General features: G+C 36.5%; 1 protein-coding gene across 18 annotated transcripts in view; it reads left to right on the plus strand.

The window, feature by feature from the left end:
• Nucleotides 1–21,089, plus strand: part of VMP1 (vacuole membrane protein 1) — a 91,280-nt gene extending 70,191 nt beyond the window's left edge. For all 18 annotated transcript variants that reach the window (XM_043499661.1, XM_038375974.2, XM_038375978.2 and 15 more), the window contains 3 exons: nucleotides 2,412–2,473; nucleotides 16,685–16,787; nucleotides 18,138–21,089. In XM_043499661.1, coding sequence (XP_043355596.1) covers nucleotides 2,412–2,473; nucleotides 16,685–16,787; nucleotides 18,138–18,281 — 309 coding nt within the window. In that variant the 3' untranslated portion in view covers nucleotides 18,282–21,089. The remainder of the gene's footprint in view (nucleotides 1–2,411; nucleotides 2,474–16,684; nucleotides 16,788–18,137) is intronic.
• The last annotated feature ends 1,681 nt before the right edge of the window (nucleotides 21,090–22,770 follow it).

Genomic DNA, 22,770 nt, shown 5'->3' on the forward strand with positions numbered 1-22,770 from the left:
TTCATTTTCAGAGAGTGCTGGAATGAGCGTTTATCAGTCAGGAAGTATTTTTAAATGTTCACTTTCACTTGAGTTAAAGTTTTAAAGAAAATATCAATCCTTTCATCCCATTGATGCCTGGTCTCTGCTGAAGCCAACCTGGGGGCATGTGTTGGGACACCTTGGCCATGATTTTCAAAAGTCACTGGTTAGTGAGACATTTCAAAGAGGTCTGATTTTCAGTGAACAGGTACTTAATATTTTCTGAAAATGAAGTCCTTTCAATGTGTGTTAAGTTGAGCACCCAAAATCACTAGTCGCTTCTGAAAATTTTGTAGTAACTGGAGGAGCTACTCACCATTCTGTTTCATGCAAGATAAATTGGTATGGTATTCAGTTACATTGTAGTTATTGATGATGCTACAGTTGAATATATGATGTGTCCCTAACTATGTCACCTGCTTCGTAATCACTAGAACAAATGTCTTTTGATTTCAGCATCCCCAGTAATAATGCACTGGCCACAGTTGTATAGCTTGAAAATCTTTATTGTCACTTAATTAAAGTAGTGATAGTGGGTGGCTGCATGAGATTACTTCTTCAGTACACCCAACCAAAAGGATCTCATCCCAGACCAGAAAAGGAGTACTTGTGGCACCTTAGAGACTAACAAATTTATTAGAGCATAAGCTTTCGTGAGCTACAGCTCCACCAAATGCATCCAATGAAGTGAGCTGTAGCTCACGAAAGCTTATGCTCTAATCAATTTGTTAGTCTCTAAGGTGCCACAAGTACTCCTTTTCTTTTTGCGAATACAGACTAACACGGCTGCTACTCTGATCCCAGACCAGGACTGTGTGAAAGGGGTATTCCTTCCACCTTATTTTTTTTTCTGTCTTTCTATCCTACTTTGCATAGTCTTAAAATGGAGGCCAATTCATGGGTCAGAAATCATGATGTTGAGTTTATTGTGAAAAGACTTGGATTGGTCAATACCATTTTTACTTGCTCAATGCCGTTTTTGCCTTCCCTGGAATTTTGTATTTAACTAAGATTTAAGATTTTATTTATGCTGACTTGGAAAAGACTAAAAATAAAATAGTGTCTGTGTGAAGTAATTCCCAAGGCTTTTTTTTTTTAAAATCTGTACAGTGAAATTAATTTGGAGAGAGTTGGCTATTCTCCATTGCTTTGCGGTGATCTATTCTGGATAGTGAAAGCAACAAATATTCCCAATGCCTTTACTTTACTTGGTAAACCCTTTTACATTATAAATGTGTTTAGCTATTAGAACTACATTTTATGTACTGTTTTCTTTCAAGCAAGTTGTTGTGCAATAATCTGGACTTTATAGTGATCTTGCTGTAAATTGGAATTTTAGGAAATGCAGTGGTCATGGAGAAGAGTTACAATAAAATTGGAGAGAAGGCCAATGGGTTATAAGCATTGCCATTTTATAGTTGCTTTTAATTGGCTCTTTTAATCTGGACCATTGAATCAACTCACACAGTTTTATTAATTTCCTTATTCAGAGTCCAGTTAATTCACTTCTCATTAGATCATACATTCAGTGATTTAGTGGAAACTGTGTAAACACTATGTATCATCTCACCTACACTCTGTAAAAGGGCAAACTATCAAATCTGACAAAAATGGGATTAACAATGGCTATATTAACAGAACTTTAACTGTAGCAAGTAGAGTGATACAATTATTATGAGGCTTTGGGTTTATCGTGTAGGACATTTTGTCTACTTAAGGTCACCTTTCTGTCACTGAAATACATTCTTATTTTAAATTTTTAACTTTCAATATCTAGGACAATTGTCTCAACCAGGTCACTGCCTCTAAAGGGAGAAATAGTCTAATTTTCAAAGGCAAATTTGGATACCCATGGTCTCATTTATTTTGTCCCTAAATTGGTAGGTCTTTGTTCCTTACACTGCCCTTCCAGGGGATAAGGACTTGGGACCAAAAAGATTCACTATCTTTCACTTCCATGAAATTTTGAAATTTTATCTACCCAAATGTATGTTTGTAATGGGGACATAAATTTGTCTTTCTGCACAGAGATGAGTGGGTTTTTTTCCATGAAAACACTGATGGAGTTGAGTGACCTTGAGCTTCTGGGAATATAGGTTTAGGGAGGATGTGAAATGGTTAGCACACAGGCTGGAAAAACATTGCAAGAAATTAAATGTATGGGGAAATAGAATAACAGTCTAAAAGTAACTAGCACTTCTCTGTTATGCCTCTTTCATTGAAAAGGATGATATTGAAAAACAATGACACTGAAAGAAAAGTTAAGGGAAAATTATCTGTAAGGGCAGAAGAAGCCATTTAATTGGAAAGGAACATAAGTTGTCGTACTCCATTGTCCTTGCTTCCCTTTTGATTAAACATTTCTCTAACTGATGTTTTCCTTCCTACAGAAACTTTTCGTTATTATAACATTCAGCAAACATATAGTGGAGCAGATGGTGTCCCTAATTGGGTGAGTAATTCTATAACTGACTAATACCTTTAGTGTTTGAGTGGAAAAATACTAAGGAGTCCAGTCTAGTATGCTGAAAGTCAACTTTCTGCTAAAGGAAGCAGTGCTTTACTCTCAGGAAGTGCAAATTTTGGCCAGCAAAGCTGGTTTAGATTTTATCTGAGCTGTCATTTCTTATCCCAAAGGTTTCAGCTACCTCAAGCGATACCATAACAGTTTGGATGGATGTAGTATGTACATACCACGTTCTTATTATGAATTAGTGACACTGCTAGCTAAAGTTCTGCGTATAATCTGGTGGCTTTCTGTGATGATATGTTGTGACTCCCTATCAGAAAATGAATGAACTGTCACTACTTACAATATATAGTGTTCACATGTAGCTAAAGGTGGAGGCCCTTAGAAGAGACATTCCATATATTTTATTATATGAAATGCCTTATAAAATGTTAGGATGAAAACCTGGGCATAGCATTGTAATCTTCTCTATTACAAACATATTTTTTTCATTAGAGAAAGTTGCAAGCTGTTCAGGGATAAACTGTTCCTATTTTGAGAAAATACCTGTCTTTTTCCAGACTAGTGTGTTTCTTAGGAAATGATTCAGACTTGTTTTAAGCTAAGATTTGATTTAAAATGTCAGGGGAAGTAGAGCAAGAACACATGTAATACCCAGATTTAAAAAAAAAAAAAAAGATGCAATGTAAGAATGTATTGGTATAATGGGATTTAATACTGATTGAAAAGTATATTTAATCAAGCGTTGAATTTCACCATGTCACTTGGGAGATTTACCCATTCAGTCAAAAATGCTGTGTAATTTCAAGAGCCCAAGTCAATCTGAACATCCCTTATCGGCAATCTAACAAATATGTTCCCAACACAGCCTCTCCCAATACACAGCATTAAGCAGTGTATAAAACTACTTGAATACAAACAAAATATGCAGTTAATTTGTCTCGATATACATGACTTAGTGCAAATCATTCAGTATTGCATCACTAAATTGTGCTTAACTGTTCACAAGAAACATTTGTGTGCTCAAAGACAAATGTTGCAGACTTTTTTAATACATTGTTCAGACTGCTCTGACATTAAGAGGTGGTTTTCATCAAACAGTGGTTTAAATACAGTATTTCATCTGATGTCTGATATACATCTGGTGTTAACAATCTGATTTCAAAATCAATTCTAAAGATGTGTTTTTACTTGCTCCTTAAGGACTTTCACTCACTTTTGAGGACACATGATGATAGCCAGGACTATTTTTGCTGTCTTATAGTTGAATATTTTTTTGGTGTTTAAAAAAAAGTCTCAAGAAGAGTTTCTGGATAGGAGTGTCTGGAAATAATTGCTATTTAAATATGTAAACTTGAAGTAGTAATGTTATACAAAGAAATAGGAGTGTCTGATGCAACATTCCTGGGCACTTCACTGATGGAACAGATCTGATTTTATTGCTTCCTGAGTTTTTCATTGGGGGTCTGGATTGTAACAAACTTCAAAATGAATATTTTGTTTTTAATATTCCTTTTAAAAAAATGCTACTGGTTAGAAATCATTGTCTTTTTGACATTAGCCACTCCAAGCTGATTTGCTTTTTATCTTTGATCAACACTACTGCTGAATAAGGTATATTTCCAAAGACGTCCTCAAATGCAATCTTTGGGCCAAAGCTAGTTTTTTCCTACTTCATCTGTTTTGGAGATAGTTTTTCATCAAATTACTTTTGAACGTATTCACAAGATTTCTGCTGGATTCAGATTTTTATTAGACAGTTGATGTCAGAATTCAAAAATGTTCTTGGGAGACAGTAAGTTTTTTGGAATGTCCCAGTATCCTTGACTTTTCTCAAACATAGTCTGCTAGCATTACCTCATCAATTTCTCTCTAGATTAGTATATAAAACACTTAAGCAACAGCTTGCATTAGAAGTTCTTAATCATTAAGTACAAAGAGAATACTCAATGATGAGTAACATTAACCTTTTAAATCACATTTATTCCATTAGTTTGACTTGAGATAGTTTGTAGTTCTGAAATGTTGCCTTTTGCAAAACAGTGTTTAACCAGAAAGATTTTTTTAAAAGAAAATTGATGTACAGGATCATCAACGCCTAGATGGAAGATTAAGTTGAATTGTAAGGAGAGAATTATTAATGTCCTTGAAATTGTTGTGATTTTATGCACTAGACCATATTCTCTTTGATAAATAGATGAGTCTTAATCTTTAATGAAAAACAGAGCTGTGTGCAACTCTTTTTTCCTTAGGATTGCAATTGTTTACTAAGATTACCAGAGTCTGTTCATTGTATCCTGAACTTGCAAAACCATCCCTTTAATACAGTTCAGGGTGCTTTGGTTTCACAATTTTATTATGTAGAAAGTTTTTCTACAACCTACCCAAACACTTCAGAATTAAAAACAATTACATAAATCAAAAGCTGAGAGATTTAGCAAGGGAAAATGTTGTCAACCAAGTTTTGAAATAAAATGGAGAAGTCTGAGGCACGAAGACCTAAGGGCTAGTCTACACTTAAGGGTTATTTTGGATTAAGATAGGGTGTGAATTCAAAGTGCAATAGCTATTCCCCATGAGGACACTTGTATTTTGGAAGAAGAGTGTGTTTTTCCAGTTTAGCTTAATCTACTTCCAAAGTGGTATTAATTTAAATCAGAAAAAGGTGCTCTTATTCTGAAATAAGAGCATCCACATGGAGAGCTGTTCTGGAATAGCTCTTGTGGAACAGTTGTTCTGCTCAGCGTCCCCATATAGGCAAGTCTAACTGGCAGCAACAACAGAGAAAATGGCTATCACACCAACTGAGCCCCAGGTTGTGTGGAGGAGCACCCAGGAAAGGAGAACGGTGCTAGCTGAAGAGGATAGAGCACAGAGAATAAGAGAGCCCTAAAAAATTGGAGCAAGATCAGAGGATTTTAAGCACAAGGAGACTAGTTTTCAACAAAATCAAAGTTAGATTACTTATTTGTATTATTGTAGAAGCCCCACTCATGGCCTAGGACCTCATTGTGCTAGGTGCTGTACAAACAAAATGGCAGTCATTTCCCCAGAAAGATTCCAGTCTAAATGAATGGGGAGCCAGTGAAGTTGTTTTAGAATGGGGATAGTGTACTTGTACTTGGTTGTATATGCAAGAAAGTGGGCACCAGTATTCTGCACGTGCTGGAGTCTGGATTGCTGCTGAAATTCAAGGTGAGGTCTGGGGTGAGAAAAGGCAGAAGGCTGTTGAAAGATTGACGGGGGGGCCTCAGATCACTCAACTACCAATGCTATCAGCTAATGATTTGGAGGTTGCAATGTTGCTGTTTAGAGAGGGCATGTTTTTTGCTGGAGTCTTGCAGATACAAAGTGAGGAATGGAGGATGCTGTCAAGGAGGCAAGATGATGCATTAACTATTACTTTTGTATTCTCTAGCTTAAAGAGGAGGTTAGTTTACTAAGCAGCCATGTTACATACTTTTTTTCTTAGTTTTAGGCTACAATTAACCAATTTTAAAATTGTTTAATTAGTATCTGTATTGTGGGTTTTCTTTTGTTTTTTTTTAATCTTTAGATTTAATTGTTTTACCTACAGCTGCATGAATGTTTACGAAGTCACTGAGCATATTGCTTTTAAACATGATCACATTTGACTTTGAAGTGGTGATTTCAAATGGGCACTAGGAATTCCCAGAAAGCTATTAAAGAAATATTACTCAAAACCAACCATACAAAGAACTTTGGCAAGCTGTAACATTGCTGAATGATTTATCAGAAAGAAAAGTCCACCCTTTGGTTTTATCCTGCTGTTAAGGAGTTTCCATTTCTTAGTGATCAAAAGAGAGGACAGAAGGGAAAACTTTGTGTTCTAGGTTCCTGCTGGGAGTTCTGAGCTCTAGCATAGTGCTATGTAATGTTAAATGCCTGCCAAGTTTGACCCCAGAAGTAGCTGCACTTACATAATAAGTGAAGTTTTTATTACATATATAGATCGTAAACCTGTTGTTAAAACACTTCAGCATCCTTCAGGAACCCTACGCAAATGATCCTTATTGGACCTTGCCAGTAGGAAGCTCGTTCTAAACTCAAGCAGCAAATGCTGTCCTCATAGTCCGGCTGCCTAAACAGTACGAGAGACGTGGCCTGTCTTTTCACAAGAAAAGGTTTTTTGTATGTACAGTATATGTTCCTATGATGATCAGGATAAGGTATGGACAACATTTGAGCTGGGGAAATCCGTACACCTGCTCCATTTGACAGTCACATCTAAAAATAGTGCCGGAGGAAAGTAACTGTTAATTAGTTGCAAAAGATAAACACAAAGTGAGGTCTGTTCAGTCGGTGATATTTATGCAAAAATGAAGCTTGTGGCACCCCTAAGCAGTTTAAGGGCTAAACTGTCAATGCCCTGTCCTGCAGATTAGACTTGTGACTCCCATTAATGCAATAGCGAAGTCTGAGTCTGAAGGTATAGGTCTGAAAATCTAACCCGAAGTATCAAATACTTCTGAGCAATTTCTCAATCTAGGGTTTCACCTGGGCCAATTTTTGATGCTTTAAAGCCACATAGGCCGGTTGGAATTTGACTAGTTTGCGCTAGTAATTAAACAGCTTACATGAAACCAGCCTCTATTCATACTTGAATCATTGACTTTATGAACTAATGGTGTGCTGCTCCTGGTTACGTTACAGTTCACAGCGCAACCCATTGACTCGGCTGCAATTTAGTCGTAATTAACTCTTCTGACTTTATCTGTAAAAGGCATTGTGTTTTCCTCTTGACACAATCTTTCCTCAAAAGATGCGTCAGAAAACTTCAGCCACCCAAAAGGTTTTAATTTTTTCCTTTTTAAGTTTTCCCAAAAAACAATCCTTTAAAAAAAAAAAAAAATTAGCAATGGGGACAATGATAGAAAAGGCCATACTATAGATTAACTATCTTTTCATGCAGAATAGTTTAGCTTTGTGGTTTATTCTTCTTAATTTCTTTAGCAGCTTGGGGACCCCAACAGTATAATTTGGAACAGTGAGCATCAAATTGGCAGAATCCACATCACTTTGATTTTAACAGAATACTGTCCGAAGAGCAAGATCTGATTTACAAATCATAGAATCATAGAATATCAGGGTTGGAAGGGACCCCAGAAGGTCATCTAGTCCAACCCCCTGCTCAAAGCAGGACCAAGTCCCAGTTAAATCATCCCAGCCAGGGCTTTGTCAAGCCTGACCTTAAAAACCTCTAAGGAAGGAGATTCTACCACCTCCCTAGGTAACGCATTCCAGTGTTTCACCTCCCTCTTAGTGAAAAAGTTTTTCCTAATATCCAATCTAAACCTCCCCCATTGCAACTTGAGACCATTACTCCTCGTTCTGTCATCTGCTACCATTGAGAACAGTCTAGAGCCATCCTCTTTGAAACCCCCTTTCAGGTAGTTGAAAGCAGCTATCAAATCCCCCCTCATTCTTCTCTTCTGCAGACTAAACAATCCCAGCTCCCTCAGCCTCTCCTCATAAGTCATGTGCTCTAGACCCCTAATCATTTTCGTTGCCCTTCGTTGTACTCTTTCCAATTTATCCACTTTATCCAATTTATCCTGTCTTTATATGGACCTTTGTTTTACATAAATACCTCAGCACTAATATGGGGCAAGAAGTCCTGCTGAATTGGCACCAGAATTAAAGTATATATTAAAAAATGGCTTCTTATTTGCATTTAGATTAAGACTTGCTATTTATTAAAATTCTGTTGAAAATAATCCAAAATGGCTGAGAATGTAGATAATTTAGCAGTGACTTTATTTAAAGTCTCCTGAGGTAGAATTGCTTTTGGACGCTTATGCTCAAATAAATTTGTTAGTCTCTAAGGTGCCACAAGTACTCCTCGTTCTTTTTCCTGATACAGACTAACACGGCTATCACTCTGCAACATTACACCTGACATTTCTTGGTGCAGTAAATCAATGGCTCTCCTCCCACAAGTATATCAGAAACCTGTGGGATTGTGCCTTTATAATACGGTTGTGTACACAATGGGGAAACTGGCACGAAAAAGGTTTTAATAGTTTGAAAGGGACACAGATGTGAATGAAATTTGAGATGTTTTGATGTTAAAACCTTTAGATGGATCACAATAGAATTAAGAGTTTATTTGAAAAGGGCTTGTAGGATTTAAATGTGAACTAGCAAGCGAATGTTTGAAAGCTGTAGTTTTGCTTTTTAAAGATATAACTTTGATTTTTCTTGCCCTCACATTGAAGAAATTTCTTTACAAATAACAATATCCAACAGATTTGAAGTCTAGTACAAACTGCAATGACAACTCTGTTAAAGTTAGTGTTTAACATACCAAAAATAAAAATCTCTCAAGGTGAAATGATGTTCATGACATTTAGGTCACTTGTGTATTTGAGGACGTGCCAGATAAATTAGATCACATTTATGGCAACTTTAATTTCATGGTGTCACAAGTATTTTATTTGAAGATTATTCCTAATAATGTTTCAGATGAAATCAAAATGAAAACACAAAACAGCTTCTTAACTCCAGCTTTGCTCCCCTTGACCTTGAGCATAAACCCAATTTATTTAATTAAATATCACCAGTTTCATTCTCCAATTTTAAAATAATACAGATGACTTCTCTTTGTTTCCCCAAATATTTTAAAAACCAAGGCGGCATTGATATAAATTAAAGCCAGTGGCTCTGCCCTCAGTTTTAGAAGTCAGGTCTCTTTAAGCCATAGGCACCTTGGGAGTGAGTCCAGATTGCTGCAGTGTAATCTATCATGGTTGAGTCAGGCAAGAAGTCTGAAGTCCATTCTGACTCACCATGAATTGTGTCCTGGTATTGGTTGAGCCTCAGAAAATGGATGGTTTAAATACTGTGAGAATCTTTATCAGCACAGGAAATGACAGCTCATTAAAATACTAACCGTTAAGCCTGTTTAGATCACTGTCTGGAAAAAAAAATTAACCATTTGAAGGTTCAGATAACTTGCCAGAAGAAGGTGTACTTTTTGGATGATGAGGGAAGCATGCAAATCAGTCAGCTTTACTTACTAGTCCAGTGGCACTCAAAATATATCCTTTCAAACCTGTTTGCTGGGGGTTTATAACCAAGGCATAAAACTCTTGTTGAGAAAATTTAGGCCATACGAAACCATAACATCTTGAGCCCTTTTAAGGAAGGGACAACATAAAATGTCTAATTGTGGCTATTTTAGTGAATGCCTCATTCCTCTTGTGCAGCAATGTGAAGAGTAAAACGTACAGCTTCCTACGTATCTCTTGTGTCCTTTGGGGAAAACCTCAAAAGAAATGTGAAAAATCACCAACTCAAAGCTTGGTATATTAGGAGTTGTACGTGATATATAGTAAAACTTTTCTTTAGCTTTCCACAATTGTGTGGAAGTTGAAGGCCATTGCTCTGTCTGCCATTGCAAGTTTGATCAACAAGCAGAACCAGTCTTCCTCAGCGCCACAGATAATAGCGGAGAGCCCAGAGCAGTGAATTCCCTTCATTACATTAACTTTTTGACTCTTCTTCACCACTGGACACTTTATTTTTTGTAGATCCAGAGAATCAATCTGGCCTTAGGATAAGTTTACTTTATTAATGAAATCAAAATATGTTCACGGCTCATGCTGACAAAAAGCAAACAGATTTTTTTTCCCCTTTTGGCACCAAAAATAATTTAAAAAAAGCCCCCCGATGTGATTAGGACATGATCTTCTATCTCTTTGGAGTTTCAGGTAGCCCAAAAGGGTAGGGAGAGAGTAGCCAGTTGAAAAACTCTTCCCACAGCTATGGTGAACATATGCTTCCTGACTCAGAATTGGGCTCTGCAGGTGATAATCTGGTCTCTATAGTTTATCACCCACAAAGGCAACATATGGTTGAATAGAGCCAAAGGGCCAGGTTAGTAAGACGTGTGTTCACAAACTTGCATGCAGACATTCATTCATTCTCTCTCTCTCTCTCTCTCTCTCTCTCTCTCTCTCTCTCTCTCTCTCTGGGAAACTCTGTAGAAAACTGATTTGAAGGAGAGTCTCACATGGGTAGTCCATTGTGATGAAGCTGGGCAGGTATTTACTTGACTCTGGCTCTAGATTTATTTAAAACAGTACTTTACTATAGCTGTGCTACTTCTGGCCTCTGACGTGTTAACCAGAATGTGATGTCGGGTCCTTTTTCCTACTTATGTTAATTCTTATGAACACTGTCTCTTGAACAAGCACAGGGCCTGTGTGTTCAGTAGCCATGTAATCTGGACAAGCCCAGTCCTTATATTCGCAAAAAGAAAAGGAGTACTTGTGGCACCTTAGAGACTAACAAATTTATTTGAGCATAAGTTTTCGTGAGCTACAGTCCGATGCATCCGATGAAGTGAGCTGTAGCTCACGAAAGCTTATGCTCAAATTTGTTAGTCTCTAAGGTGCCACAAGTACTCCTTTTCTTTTTGCAAATACAGACTAACGTGGCTGCTACTCTGAAACTAGTCCTTATATTAGCAGTGAGTCTTTCCAGCTTAATGGAAAGGATGTATTTTTAAAGAGAACATTAACAAAATGTGACTATTGACTCGAGCTTACATCACTTTTAAAATAGAGGTTTTGATCTGTTTAAGTCTGGAGGCCTGGCTGATAGTTTGTATAGTGTATTTAGCATTCTGGTTTAAACTATTTTTCTCCTTCGAACTATTTCCATGATAAAACTGACCTGCATATATTCAGACTTTGAGTGCGTGTCATTTCTTACTGAGCACAGCCCAGAATTTAATTCCTGTTCTTCAGTTCATTTCTCCAATGGGGTATGAAATGTAACGTACGTTGCTAATGTCCTGATTCAGCAAAGCATGTAAGTACATGCTTAAAGTTAAGCAATTTCTTCTTAAGTGATTTGCTTTTGAGTTCTGTTGAAAATGGGTTATCATTAATTCTTCCAGTGCTACATAATGTAACAGGTGTGGTGTGCTAAAATTACACCTTCAGTGCTACCCAGTGTACCTATTTACACTGAGACTCCTATTCTGCCGAAACGTGTAAATTTGAGTAAATTTACACGTGTCTAAGTGTTAGTAGAATTAAGTCCATAGATTCTAAACTCTCTGGTGGCCTTTTCTTTAAAGTACTAGTACAATGTTAGCACAATAGAAGTACAGAAAAGGATTACCCAGTTACCGCAAACACTGACAAAATTAGTTATTTTTGATGTTCAAAGACTATTTTTAAAGAAAATTTTAATGAAATTTCAGTAAATACAATCATAAAACAGTAAAGGGTACCTACAGTACAAGAGGTATAATCAGTAAAAGCTAGTAAAATTAAAGTATACAATGAATAATGAAGCTTATCTTAAAAAAACCCTGAATTTTCATATTGCTGAAAGTTCTGATGAAGTGGGTTTTAGCCCACGAAAGCTTGTGCCCAAATAAATGTTAGTCTCTAAGGTGCCACAAGGACTCCTCATTGTTTTTGCTAATACAGACTAACAGGGTTACCACTCTGAAACCTTTAATTATGTTGTAACTTTGGGGGTGGCAAGATTTTATATTCTGTGTGTGTTTTTAAATGCCTGGGAAAAAGTACTGTTAACACTTTTTTCAAATGGTATTCATAGATTCTAAGGCAAGAGGGAGCATGGTTGCCATCTACTTTGGGCCTTCTACAGAACTGAGGCCACAGAACTTCCCCAAAATAATTCCTGTTTGAACTACAGTGTATCTTTTTAGAAAAACATTGTCTTGATTTAAAAATTCCCAGTGATGGAGAATCCATCACAACCCTTGATAAATTGTTCCAATCATTAATTTTTTTTGGTGCATCTCTTCCGAGCAGTTAATTTTTTGTGAAAAAAATCTACTTCTAACCCAAAGAGATTCAGGCTAAGATTTCTGCTAAATCATAAGCACCATTTCATTATCACCATCATACATTTGATATGTGGAGTTTTGTAGAGATAGTCAGTGATTTTTGTTTTAAGCAAAATAAATAAATATATAGATAGATACATACATAGAAAGTTGCAGTGTGTAGTGACCTTGACACATCGGTTTTGATTATTATGATGTGCAAATAAATTATCAGTGAATTCCAAATGTTTTGGTAACTAGAGCAGAAATGTGTGTTCCAAACTGTTCAACCAAAATAACCAATTTTTCACAATTCTTTAAGAGAAATTTTAACTCCATTCAACTGCTTCTGACAAATTCTCTTCAATCAGTAATATTTTTCTAAAAAAGGCTAAGCTCTTTAATGTAGGATCACTCAAAGTGTATCATGAAGCTTCCAAGATGTGTAAAGTTTTGTTCCATTGAAAAATTTGCAAATCAGTTTTTCAGATGAATAGCTGAAAACATGATATTTAACACAGGTAAATGAAAATAAGAAATCTTTTAAAGCCAATTGTAGCTTCCAGTTAAACAGAAGTGATTCACAGTTCCTCAAGATAGGTTTCAGAGTAGCAGCCGTGTTAGTCTGTATTCGCAAAAAGAAAAGGAGTACTTGTGGCACCTTAGAGACTAACAAATTGATTAGAGCATAAGCTTTTGTGAGCTACAGCTCACTTCATCGGATGCATTTGGTGGAAAAAACAGAGGGGAGATTGATGTACACACACAGAGAACATGAAGCAATGGGTTTATCATACACACTGTAAGAGTCAGATTTAGTATAAGATGGTTGCAAAGTAAAATAAAAAGTACAATTTCAGGTTATGCAAATGGTACATATTTTATTCTGAAATCTTTCATTATGAATCCAAATTGAGAGAGAGTATTTTTGCAAGCAAGATAAAATCTAAAAATATTTTCTAAAGCTTAATATAAAAATAAAGCCAATCTCACTGTCAGAGATGCAATGCAAATTAATGAATTCTGCAAATTCGTGTATAAATACAATAAAGGAGAATACTTCATGGAATGTCCTTTGTTCACTTATTATGACAGTTATCACTGTTTTTGATGTTTCATAATGTCTTTGTGAATGATCTTTCTATTAAAACAAAAATTGAGGTCATACATCAGTTCACTACCTGTGTTGCTAAACCTTTGAAAGGTAGGGATCTTTTTGTTTTTGCAGATTATAAAGTATATTGATGAACAAAGTTCTATTGTACATTTAGATCCTTGATTTCTTATCTCATTGACTTTTATTATTATTACTCTTACTTCTTTTAAAAGATCACAGGCTTTCCTCTGTTAACAATGGAAGCTGAGAGAATCTGAACAGAATGGTAGATAGGAGGGAGTTTGAAGCCATTTTACTGTTGGAGGGGATATCTTCCACCACCTTCCTTTATTCAGCCAGTTGTGCAGTGATGTATGCGGTTTGCATTTAGAAAGTTGGAACCACAGTACTCTTCTGAAGCTACATCTTAAACCCATTGCTGAGCGGCGCAGAACTGTGATGCAAAATGCTGTCGCTTCTGCAGTTGCAGCTCCACCCAGCAAATGGGTAGAATTCTTGAAACTGATGCTGAAATCCAGTCCATGGTGGTTGAGTTAGTGGGTTGACATACTTTCCTAAAGATCCATTAGGAAGGGAGAGCTGTGGCCTGTAATTTAAAATGCATTTAATCAATTGCTAGCCTTAAAAATGTATATACCCTGCAACTTAAATTGGGTTCAGTACATTCAGTGAAATGTTAGCTCTTCAGAATAGTTTGTGAGGAAATGGTCAGAGAATTAGTAGTACCACTTAAATGGCTGCGTTTTACTGGAAGATTATAGAAATAATCAAAACTAGAAGTTTTAACCACTAAGGTTAAGAAGAATTTTATTTCTAGTATTGTGAATATACATGTATAAGCTTGCTACATTCTAAATTTTACTCTCGCAAAAGTGTATACAACGCACATTTCTTTGGCAACTGAGTGTATAAGTATAAATATGCCATAAAATATAGTCAATTGTTCAGTTATGCAGGACCTAATATAGGGTTCCCACAGTCCTTGTATGGATGGCCCAAAGGTCCATAAAATAGCTTAATGAAGTTCTGTCATAAAGTGAACTTCAGTCATCATTCACCATTATAAGAAGTTGTGCAGAATGTTTTAAATGAAAGAATTGTTTTAAAATATACTCTTGGTGTATCAGGAGGAAATGCCCTAATCTCAACCCTGTGAACTTCTTAATTTTCATTTCACTCCTGTGATAATCATTATAATTTGGAGACTGAGTAGATGAGGGTTTTTTTTTTTTTTTAAACTAAGGGCTTGGACAACTACTTAGTTCAACTCTCATCATTTAAACATTTCTATTTTAAAATTCATATAAAGTTTTAAAAGTAAAATATTACCTTTCAGTAGCTTTTTCCTTTTGTCGTGTCATTTATTTAAAAAAAAAAAAAAAGTACCCAAGAGACTGTTTTTTAAAACAGTGACTCGTACTGACCAACGAGTCATTCGGGAGAACTTCTGCCGCAAACCTAACAGCTGGGCCCTTACTGGAGTTTTCTGAAGAACTGGAAATAGCTTGTAAAAGCTACTATACCCTTACATAAAATACATGGATATATATTTACAGTCGCCTTGCAAAAATTTTAGGAAAATTTACCAGCCCAGACACAAAATATTTTCACCAGTTTATCCATATTGATGAGGAAATATCTCACTGAAGATATTTTTTAAACTTGGCATTTAGTAAAATTGCTTGCCCCAAGCTAATAGAGCAAATCTAATTAACAAGGCTGATAGTGAGCTATTTGCAAAAAGAAAAGGTGGATTTGTGGCACCTTAGAGACTAACAAAAAGTGAGCTATTTGTACTTCTGGGATTCTGTGGATTTACTAAAATTCTAAATGTTAGAAAGCCATTGTCCTCCTTTTTAACTTGTTTTATTTACCCAGGAAAATGTAATCTGTCTAGTGAAAAGGAGTGAATTGTAATGCAGTGTAATAAATATATGAAATTTAATATGGGAAGTACTTCTCTCCCTCCTCCCCCCCCTTTTTAAAGCACACTAAATGATTTTGAAAATCAGATGGGGCATGTCTGCATTGGGAACATTTTATGGAAAAAACAAAAAAAACTACTGGTTTTCACAGAGATCCCTAGTGTAGAGAAGGGTCCAGCCATAGGAACTTTGTCAGCACTGATGAGAAGTTGCCATAGTGTAACAAAGACTTAAAGTATCTCTCATGGGTAATTCTAAAGCACCCAGAACCATGTATTTAGGAGCAAGTAGGTCCCAATGGGAGAGAGGATACAGCTCCTGAGTTGTATTACTGTTGACTGGTATGGTCTGCAACCGTTAGATAGTGGATACAAAAAATGATACTGATTCATTTGAGTAGCCTCAAGTTACAATTTTAAAAATGCTCTGGCATCTGCAGAATGGAATTTGGTAGCTACTTTGCTAAGCCTGTCCAGCTTAGTATTTCCAGCTCTTTATAGATGGGAGAAGGCACTGAGTGCATAAATTTATCAGTGATCCTTATTACAGTCATCTGAGAACAAGGTGTTTAGTAACATACTGTAGTTTCTATGCAAGTCATCTGCCATAAAACATGGAGTGAATCAGAACAAGGTTCATAGTTCCTTCTTTGTTCCTTTGTTAATCATTGGCTAGTGGGAGGTGTCTTTAGAATTTGCTAATGCATTCTTTTTGGATAAGGATGACGCACAGATTGTCCTAATAAGGACTTAGTTTGAGAAAGGAGCCGCCTTCTTTGAGAAGATAGGAGCAAGTCATAGGGCGGGCAGTTTCTTTTTTAACTGAGGGATGACACAAGCACAAGTCATTTCCTTATTAATCGGTTCAAACCAGTTCTTACAGGAACTGCTGATGATAAATGTGGGACTTCTGAGAAGTCATTCATTTTATTCTCAGCCCTGCATCATTGCACAGGCTTAGCTGAGCTTCTCCCTGGCTTTGAGGAAGTAGTGGAGCATATAGCTCTCTGTGTTACCTCTGAGTTTATTATCAATCTGCTGTGAAATCCTTTTATTTTATTTTTACTCTTTTTTTTTTTTTCTTTTTGAGAGTCTGGGGGACCCACTTGTCCCTCTTCTTCAGATGTACTGATAACACACACTGTATTGTTTGGGTCTCCCAATTATCCCATGCGGGGGTAATGCCTTCTGATCTATGGCTCTGATCTGAACTTTGTTCCTTTTGAGCCAAAGTGGTAAGTTTTTAAAAAATAAATAAATTGTTTTCTTGTTTTTTCTCCCCAAATTTTGTCTTGTTCTCTGGAATGAAATTTGCAACAGTGCTGTCCCAAGTATAGGTTCCTCTCTTCAGAAGCCGTTTCAAGAGTACTTGGAAGCTCAGCGAATTAAACTTCACCACAAGTCTGACAATGGAGTGCCACAGGTAAGAATGCCACCCACTACCTCTTTTCCTTTCTTCTTCTTTGCTACTCCTTGACTCCTTACCCAGTGTATCTGATTAAGTTTTGATTCTAGTTTTTAAAGACCTGCAAATCTCAAAGGAGATAAGGCTTTGAATCGATTTTAAAAACAAGCTGAGAAGTTCAAAGGAAAAACTATATTTGTACTACATACAACTGGGTTAGACATTCTATCCATTTGGGAGTAAGCTAGGCAGCTAAGCAAAGCTGGTGGTTTGTACTGACTTTCTATTCATTTCTTTTGGTACAAGAGGCAAGCTATTAAAGACAGGGAAAAGTTCACTTTACATGTACAATTATGTGTAAAGAATTCCCCACACCATCAAATATTACTAAAGTATATAGGATTTGAATTTCCTTTTTTCTTGTTTGCTACTTAACCCTACTCCCCCCCCCCACACACACACTCACACGCCAGCCAGCCAGCCAAAACACATCTTGATGGGTAAACAGAAAATATTAAGAAAATACAATGTTTAAGTAGGGCCCTTTTCATGCAAAAATCTTTAAATATATGTCCCACGGGTTTAGATATAAAAGGATTAATTAATACCTAAATTTTAGACATGATATTTTTAGGACAACTGAGATATTGATGTACACAAATTATTAACCTTACATTTTAAGTCCTAAACCCTTTGTTTCTATAAACATTTGCTTTCCTAGTTCTTAACAGAAAAAGGGGGGTAATTAAGAGAAAATCAGTCTGGAATAACTAGGCGGAAGCATGTTCTGCACTTTGAAGTAATCTCTGTGCAGTGCATTGCTGCCCTCCTTTGACTGAAATAGAAAGTAGAAAAAATCACAGGACTGGAGAACACTGCAGAAGCATGATTTTTTTAGTCCATCACATTAACTTCCAGCTACACAACTTGAAATTGATACTCACTGGAAGCTAACATGCTGTAGGCAGTTCAGTAAAAACTGAGTGTTAACCAGTGACCGTATTGTACCTTCTGGAAATGACTAGGAAACACATCAGGCTTTCCTAATCCTGAACTTTATGAGACACCAACAAAAAAAACCAAAATCATGGATAATAAATCACTTATCATCTTGCCCACCAGAAATGATCAGTTGCCCTGCAGTGATTTGGCAGCACCTTTCATGGTGGCTTTAAAAGACCAAAGTTAGCTTTACACAGAAGCCTGCAGGGATCCTGTTAGTTTGTGCTTGTTCCTGGTGTAGTTTGATAAATTATACAGAATCCTGAGATGATTATATTCTTTCCCTTCAGCTAGGAGGAGGAGAATTCTTTTGTATTCTGCTAATCTGAATTTTTTCCCTTGTTCTGTTGTTTTTTGATTTTGCAGGGGGAGAACTGGTTATCATGGATGTTTGAAAAACTTGTGATCATCATGGTTTGCTATTTCATCTTGTCTATAATAAACTCCATGGCCCAAAGCTATGCCAAACGAGTGCAGCAGAAGATGTACTCTGAGGAAAAGACAAAATAAGCTGGGTAAAACCCATTGAAATGGGCTTTAGCAGACATGCAAGTGACAGGTCTTACCATAAGTTAAAAACCGGCATTATTCAAAACAGGGAAACACTTTTTAAGATCATCAGTTTTCCAGCTGTAACAAGTTTTTAATTATTTTATTTTGAAAGTAATTCACTATTAGAGAATAACTTTCATTTACAAACGTATGTATGTTAATGTATATACTCTTTAATTCAGTCTGAGTTGTACTTTCTGGGGTGGCAAGTGGGATGCTAAACTAATGCTGAACATAAATGCTTTCCATTTAAGTTAATTCCAAACTTGATGATTTAATACTTAGCACAACTCCAGATTTCCTGATTAACTTGCAGCCTGGCCTAAACAATTTTCTTTTGAAGGATGGCTGTCGTGCCTCATCATTTCAAGGTCATTGAAATGTGTGTAAATGATAGTAGACTGGGTAACATTCTTGCATGTCCCTCATGGTAATACGAGTCCATCTGAGTTCTCAGAAATGCCGTCACATCGCACATGCTCTCAGTTGGAAAAGCCACCCTTGCCAACTTCATAATGGTGTAAGCAGAGATGGCTGATGTCAAACTGGTGCAGTTCACTTTTTTTATTCTGTATATTTAGAATGAAGTCAAGATAAAACTTTATAAAGTCATCTTTGATCATTCCAGAATTTCTTGTCAGTCTTTTTTAAGCTGTTTTTTCCCCTCAATACCTTTGGTATACTCAGTTTCTCTTTAGTTTCTTTATTAAGCCTATGTCCATTTTATTGCATGCTTACTAATCCTTCCTGTACAGTAAGCACAGAAACCTTTTGTTAATTTTTCTTGAACTTCTTGCTCAGCAGAAGGAAATAGAAAGCATGTATTTGGCACTTTGCAGTATGGTTTGATTTATTCATTTACGTAGGCTCGTTGAATGACGTTACTAATTTTTTTTATCATATCACTCTAGATGTTTGCTTAATGTCAGGAATACAGATTTATAGCACTGAGTGCTGCAGGAAAAAAGTTGGGGAAGCGTAGAAATCAGAAATTAAGACAGGTTTGATGTAAAACACAGGAATAGTAATTAATAACCGTAATAAAGAACATTAAAGTATACTTCAAAAATATCCCAATATTTATTCTCTTTTAAATATTATTACAAATCAGTGTGTGTGAAATTAATTTGCATTGAAGGGGCAGACTTTTTCTTTTCTTGGTAAATAGGTGACCATTTCAGTGCTACTGTGTATATACAACGCTTCTCTAATAGTCCCTGAACTAGTAGGAATGTAGTTTTGTTTTATCCATCAGAATATTAAAATAAGTTGACTTGTTTAATCAGACATTCTTAAATGGTGGCACATGGATCCTATTTAGGATAGAACTGGCTCAACACCTATTAAATTAGATGTCTTCCCATTAGAGTAGGGACGCTCTCAAGCAAGGCGCAATAAACATGCATTTTGTTCTGCCTGAATGTTCACTTGTGTTGCCTATGCCTACCGTCGTGACATCTCCATGGCTGTACCATCCTGTCGGATAGCTTATCAGACTGATGTTGACTGTTGGATCTCATGGCAACAACAGTCGGTAGGCTGTCTGACATTTTGGTATCTTTCATCTGACCGTTTGCTCATCCATCTCAAATTCTGTTTTTCATTGAACATCAACAGGCATATAAGTGTTTAAAGTTTAGAATGCAAATGATTTTAAATGGAAATGTGTCATGACTATTTTTCTTAAAATATAGCACTCTGCATAAGAAACACCTTAAATTACATTGCAACGTGTGTGAGATTTCTAATGTTTTTACTTTTGTGTGCATCATACATAATTTTAAACAAACTGTAACAGTGTTACTTGAATGCATGAAGAGAATTTTATATAGACTTCTCTAAACATTGCTTCTGATCTTAAAAATCTCAGTGGGACATTTTCAAAGGCACACAAAGGGCAGTTAGTTGCCCAGCTCCCATTGAAATCCAAGGGGTGTTGGAGGCCCCACTCCTGTTTGTGCCTAGAGATTTAACAAAGAACAAAATGTAGCAACAAATTCATATGACTAATTATACATGTATAAAATCATGACTATTTGATATTTCACAGCAATGGTTTAAATCAGCCAAAACTTAAATTATGCAATTTTTGGTTAGTCATGTGTTGTATTTAGCGGCTTTGAGGCATTTATTTTATTTTTCCCACAACATGTTTTGACTTAGGAAAACATTGTGGTTTGCCATTTGTACCACTTTATTTAATAGCAGCTTTGTTTTGTTCAGATCTAACATCTGCCAAATATATGGGGCACTATTCTCATTTATACCAAAGCCGTTTTACACCACTCTGGCAGTGGAAAGGGCCCAAAACAGTACATTTAATTTAGGCCTACTTTAAGGTCCCTTCATGCTACCAGAGTGAGATGAAAGGATCTTGTGTAACTAAGATTTTGGCCCTAGATCTTTCTGTCTCACAGCATGTCTTCAGATGATTTCTCAAATACGCTTTTAGTTTCATCTTTTATCCAAAGTCTTTATAGTGACTCTGCCTAACAACCAAACAAATTGCAAGCTTTCCCCCACATATATATAGATGATTCTGCAAGCCACATTTATATGTGTCCGTTCTGATGAACTGTGCTGTAATTCTGAAAGCTTTCTAAAGTTCATCTTTTATCTGATATTTAGAGAATGGACTGAACAGTATACCTGCTTCTTTCTTATCAGACACTGGATGGTGATCCTTTAATACTTAATACAAGGTAAAAAATAAAGATTTCCAAATTGATGTCTTCATGTTTGCTCAAATAAAAATAATATATCTAAGTGGTATAGTGTTTCCTTTTGTTTCATTTCAGCTGAATAGAGTCCGTTGTTTTATATTTAGCCTTTTCATGTTATCCTGTAAGTATGTGCTGTCCCAACACAGAGATTCAGTGATAAACATGATTCAAGAAGATATTTCTCAACTGCATTTGACAAATTCAAACTAAATTCCAAAGCCTTTAACACTGTATGTGGAAATGGGGTTTGGTCTTCCAAAAAGCAAAAGATTCCCATTCATAGATTCATAGATACTAAGGTCAGAAGGGACCATTCTGATCATCTAGTCCGACCTCCTGCACAGCGCAGGCCACAGCATCTCACCCACCCACTCCTATGAAAAACCTCACCTATGTCTGAGCTACTGAATTCCTTAAATCATGGTTTAAAGATTTCAATGAGCAGAGAAGCCTCCCTCAAGTCACCCATGCTACAGAAAGAAAAGGAGTACCCGTGGCACCTTAGAGACTAACAAATTTATTAGAGCATAAGCTTTCGTGAGCTACAGCTCACTTCATCGGATGCAAATGCATCCGATGAAGTGAGCTGTAGCTCACGAAAGCTTATGCTCTAATAAATTTGTTAGTCTCTAAGGTGCCACGGGTACTCCTTTTCTTTTTGCGAATACAGACTAACACGGCTGCTACTCTGAAACCTGTCACCATGCTACAGAGGAAGGCAAAAAACCTCCAGGGCCTCTCCAATCTGCCCTGGAGGAAAATTCCTTCCCGACCCCAAATATGGCGATCAGCTAAACCCTGAGCATATGGGCAAGATTCAACAGCCAGATACTACAGAAAATTCTTTCCTGGGTAACTCAGATCCCATCCATCTAATATCCCATCTCAGGGGATTAGTCCTATTTACCCTGAATATTTAAAGATTTCAATTACTTACCAAAATCCCATTATCCCATCATACCTTCTCCTCCATAAACTTACCGAGTAGAATCTTAAAACCAGATAGATCTTTTGCCCCCACTGCTTCCCTTGGAAGGCTATTCCAAAACTTCACTCCTCTGATGGTTAAAAACCATTGTTTCTATGGTTTTCAAATGACACGGATGGAGAAATTTATCCATTTAGAGCTTAGCTGAATTACATTTAATGAAGAAATATTGATAGGCAATTTCTTAGTTGTCAGACACGTATGTGCTTTGTTACAGTACTAAGGGTGTATTGTGTGCATATACTATTTTCCTTCTTGCAGTGACCAGTGAAGTTTCCTTATTTTCCCTGCACTCTCATTGTTCTTATGTGCCTTGATACTTATTTGTAATGCACATATTTTCCTTGTACCTTTGAGGAACATACAGAAATGAGCTATTAGCAGCCCTAGCCGTGGCAATTAATGTTTTGGTTTAACTGGCCTTTGAAAAGGAAAACTGCAAGATGAAACAGAATTACCAATCACAAGTGTAAAACATGGCTAAATCACTAAATAACAAAGCAATTAGTCGACCTAATCATTATCAAGTCGGGTAGATCAGAGCTGAAATCACAGAAAGGATTTCAACAGATCCTCTTCTTTGATCCTCTAGGCCATGCCAAATGTCCAGACTGGCCTAGAGGATCTCAAAGAAAACCATCTGTGATAGGAATTTTCCCCATGATAGGTAGTGTGACCATCTGTCCCGTTTTTAAAGGGACAGTCGCATTTTTGGGGACTTTTTCTTATATAGGCG

Source organism: Dermochelys coriacea, chromosome 17 (genome assembly GCF_009764565.3).
Source record: "Dermochelys coriacea isolate rDerCor1 chromosome 17, rDerCor1.pri.v4, whole genome shotgun sequence".
NCBI lineage: Eukaryota > Metazoa > Chordata > Testudines > Dermochelyidae > Dermochelys > Dermochelys coriacea.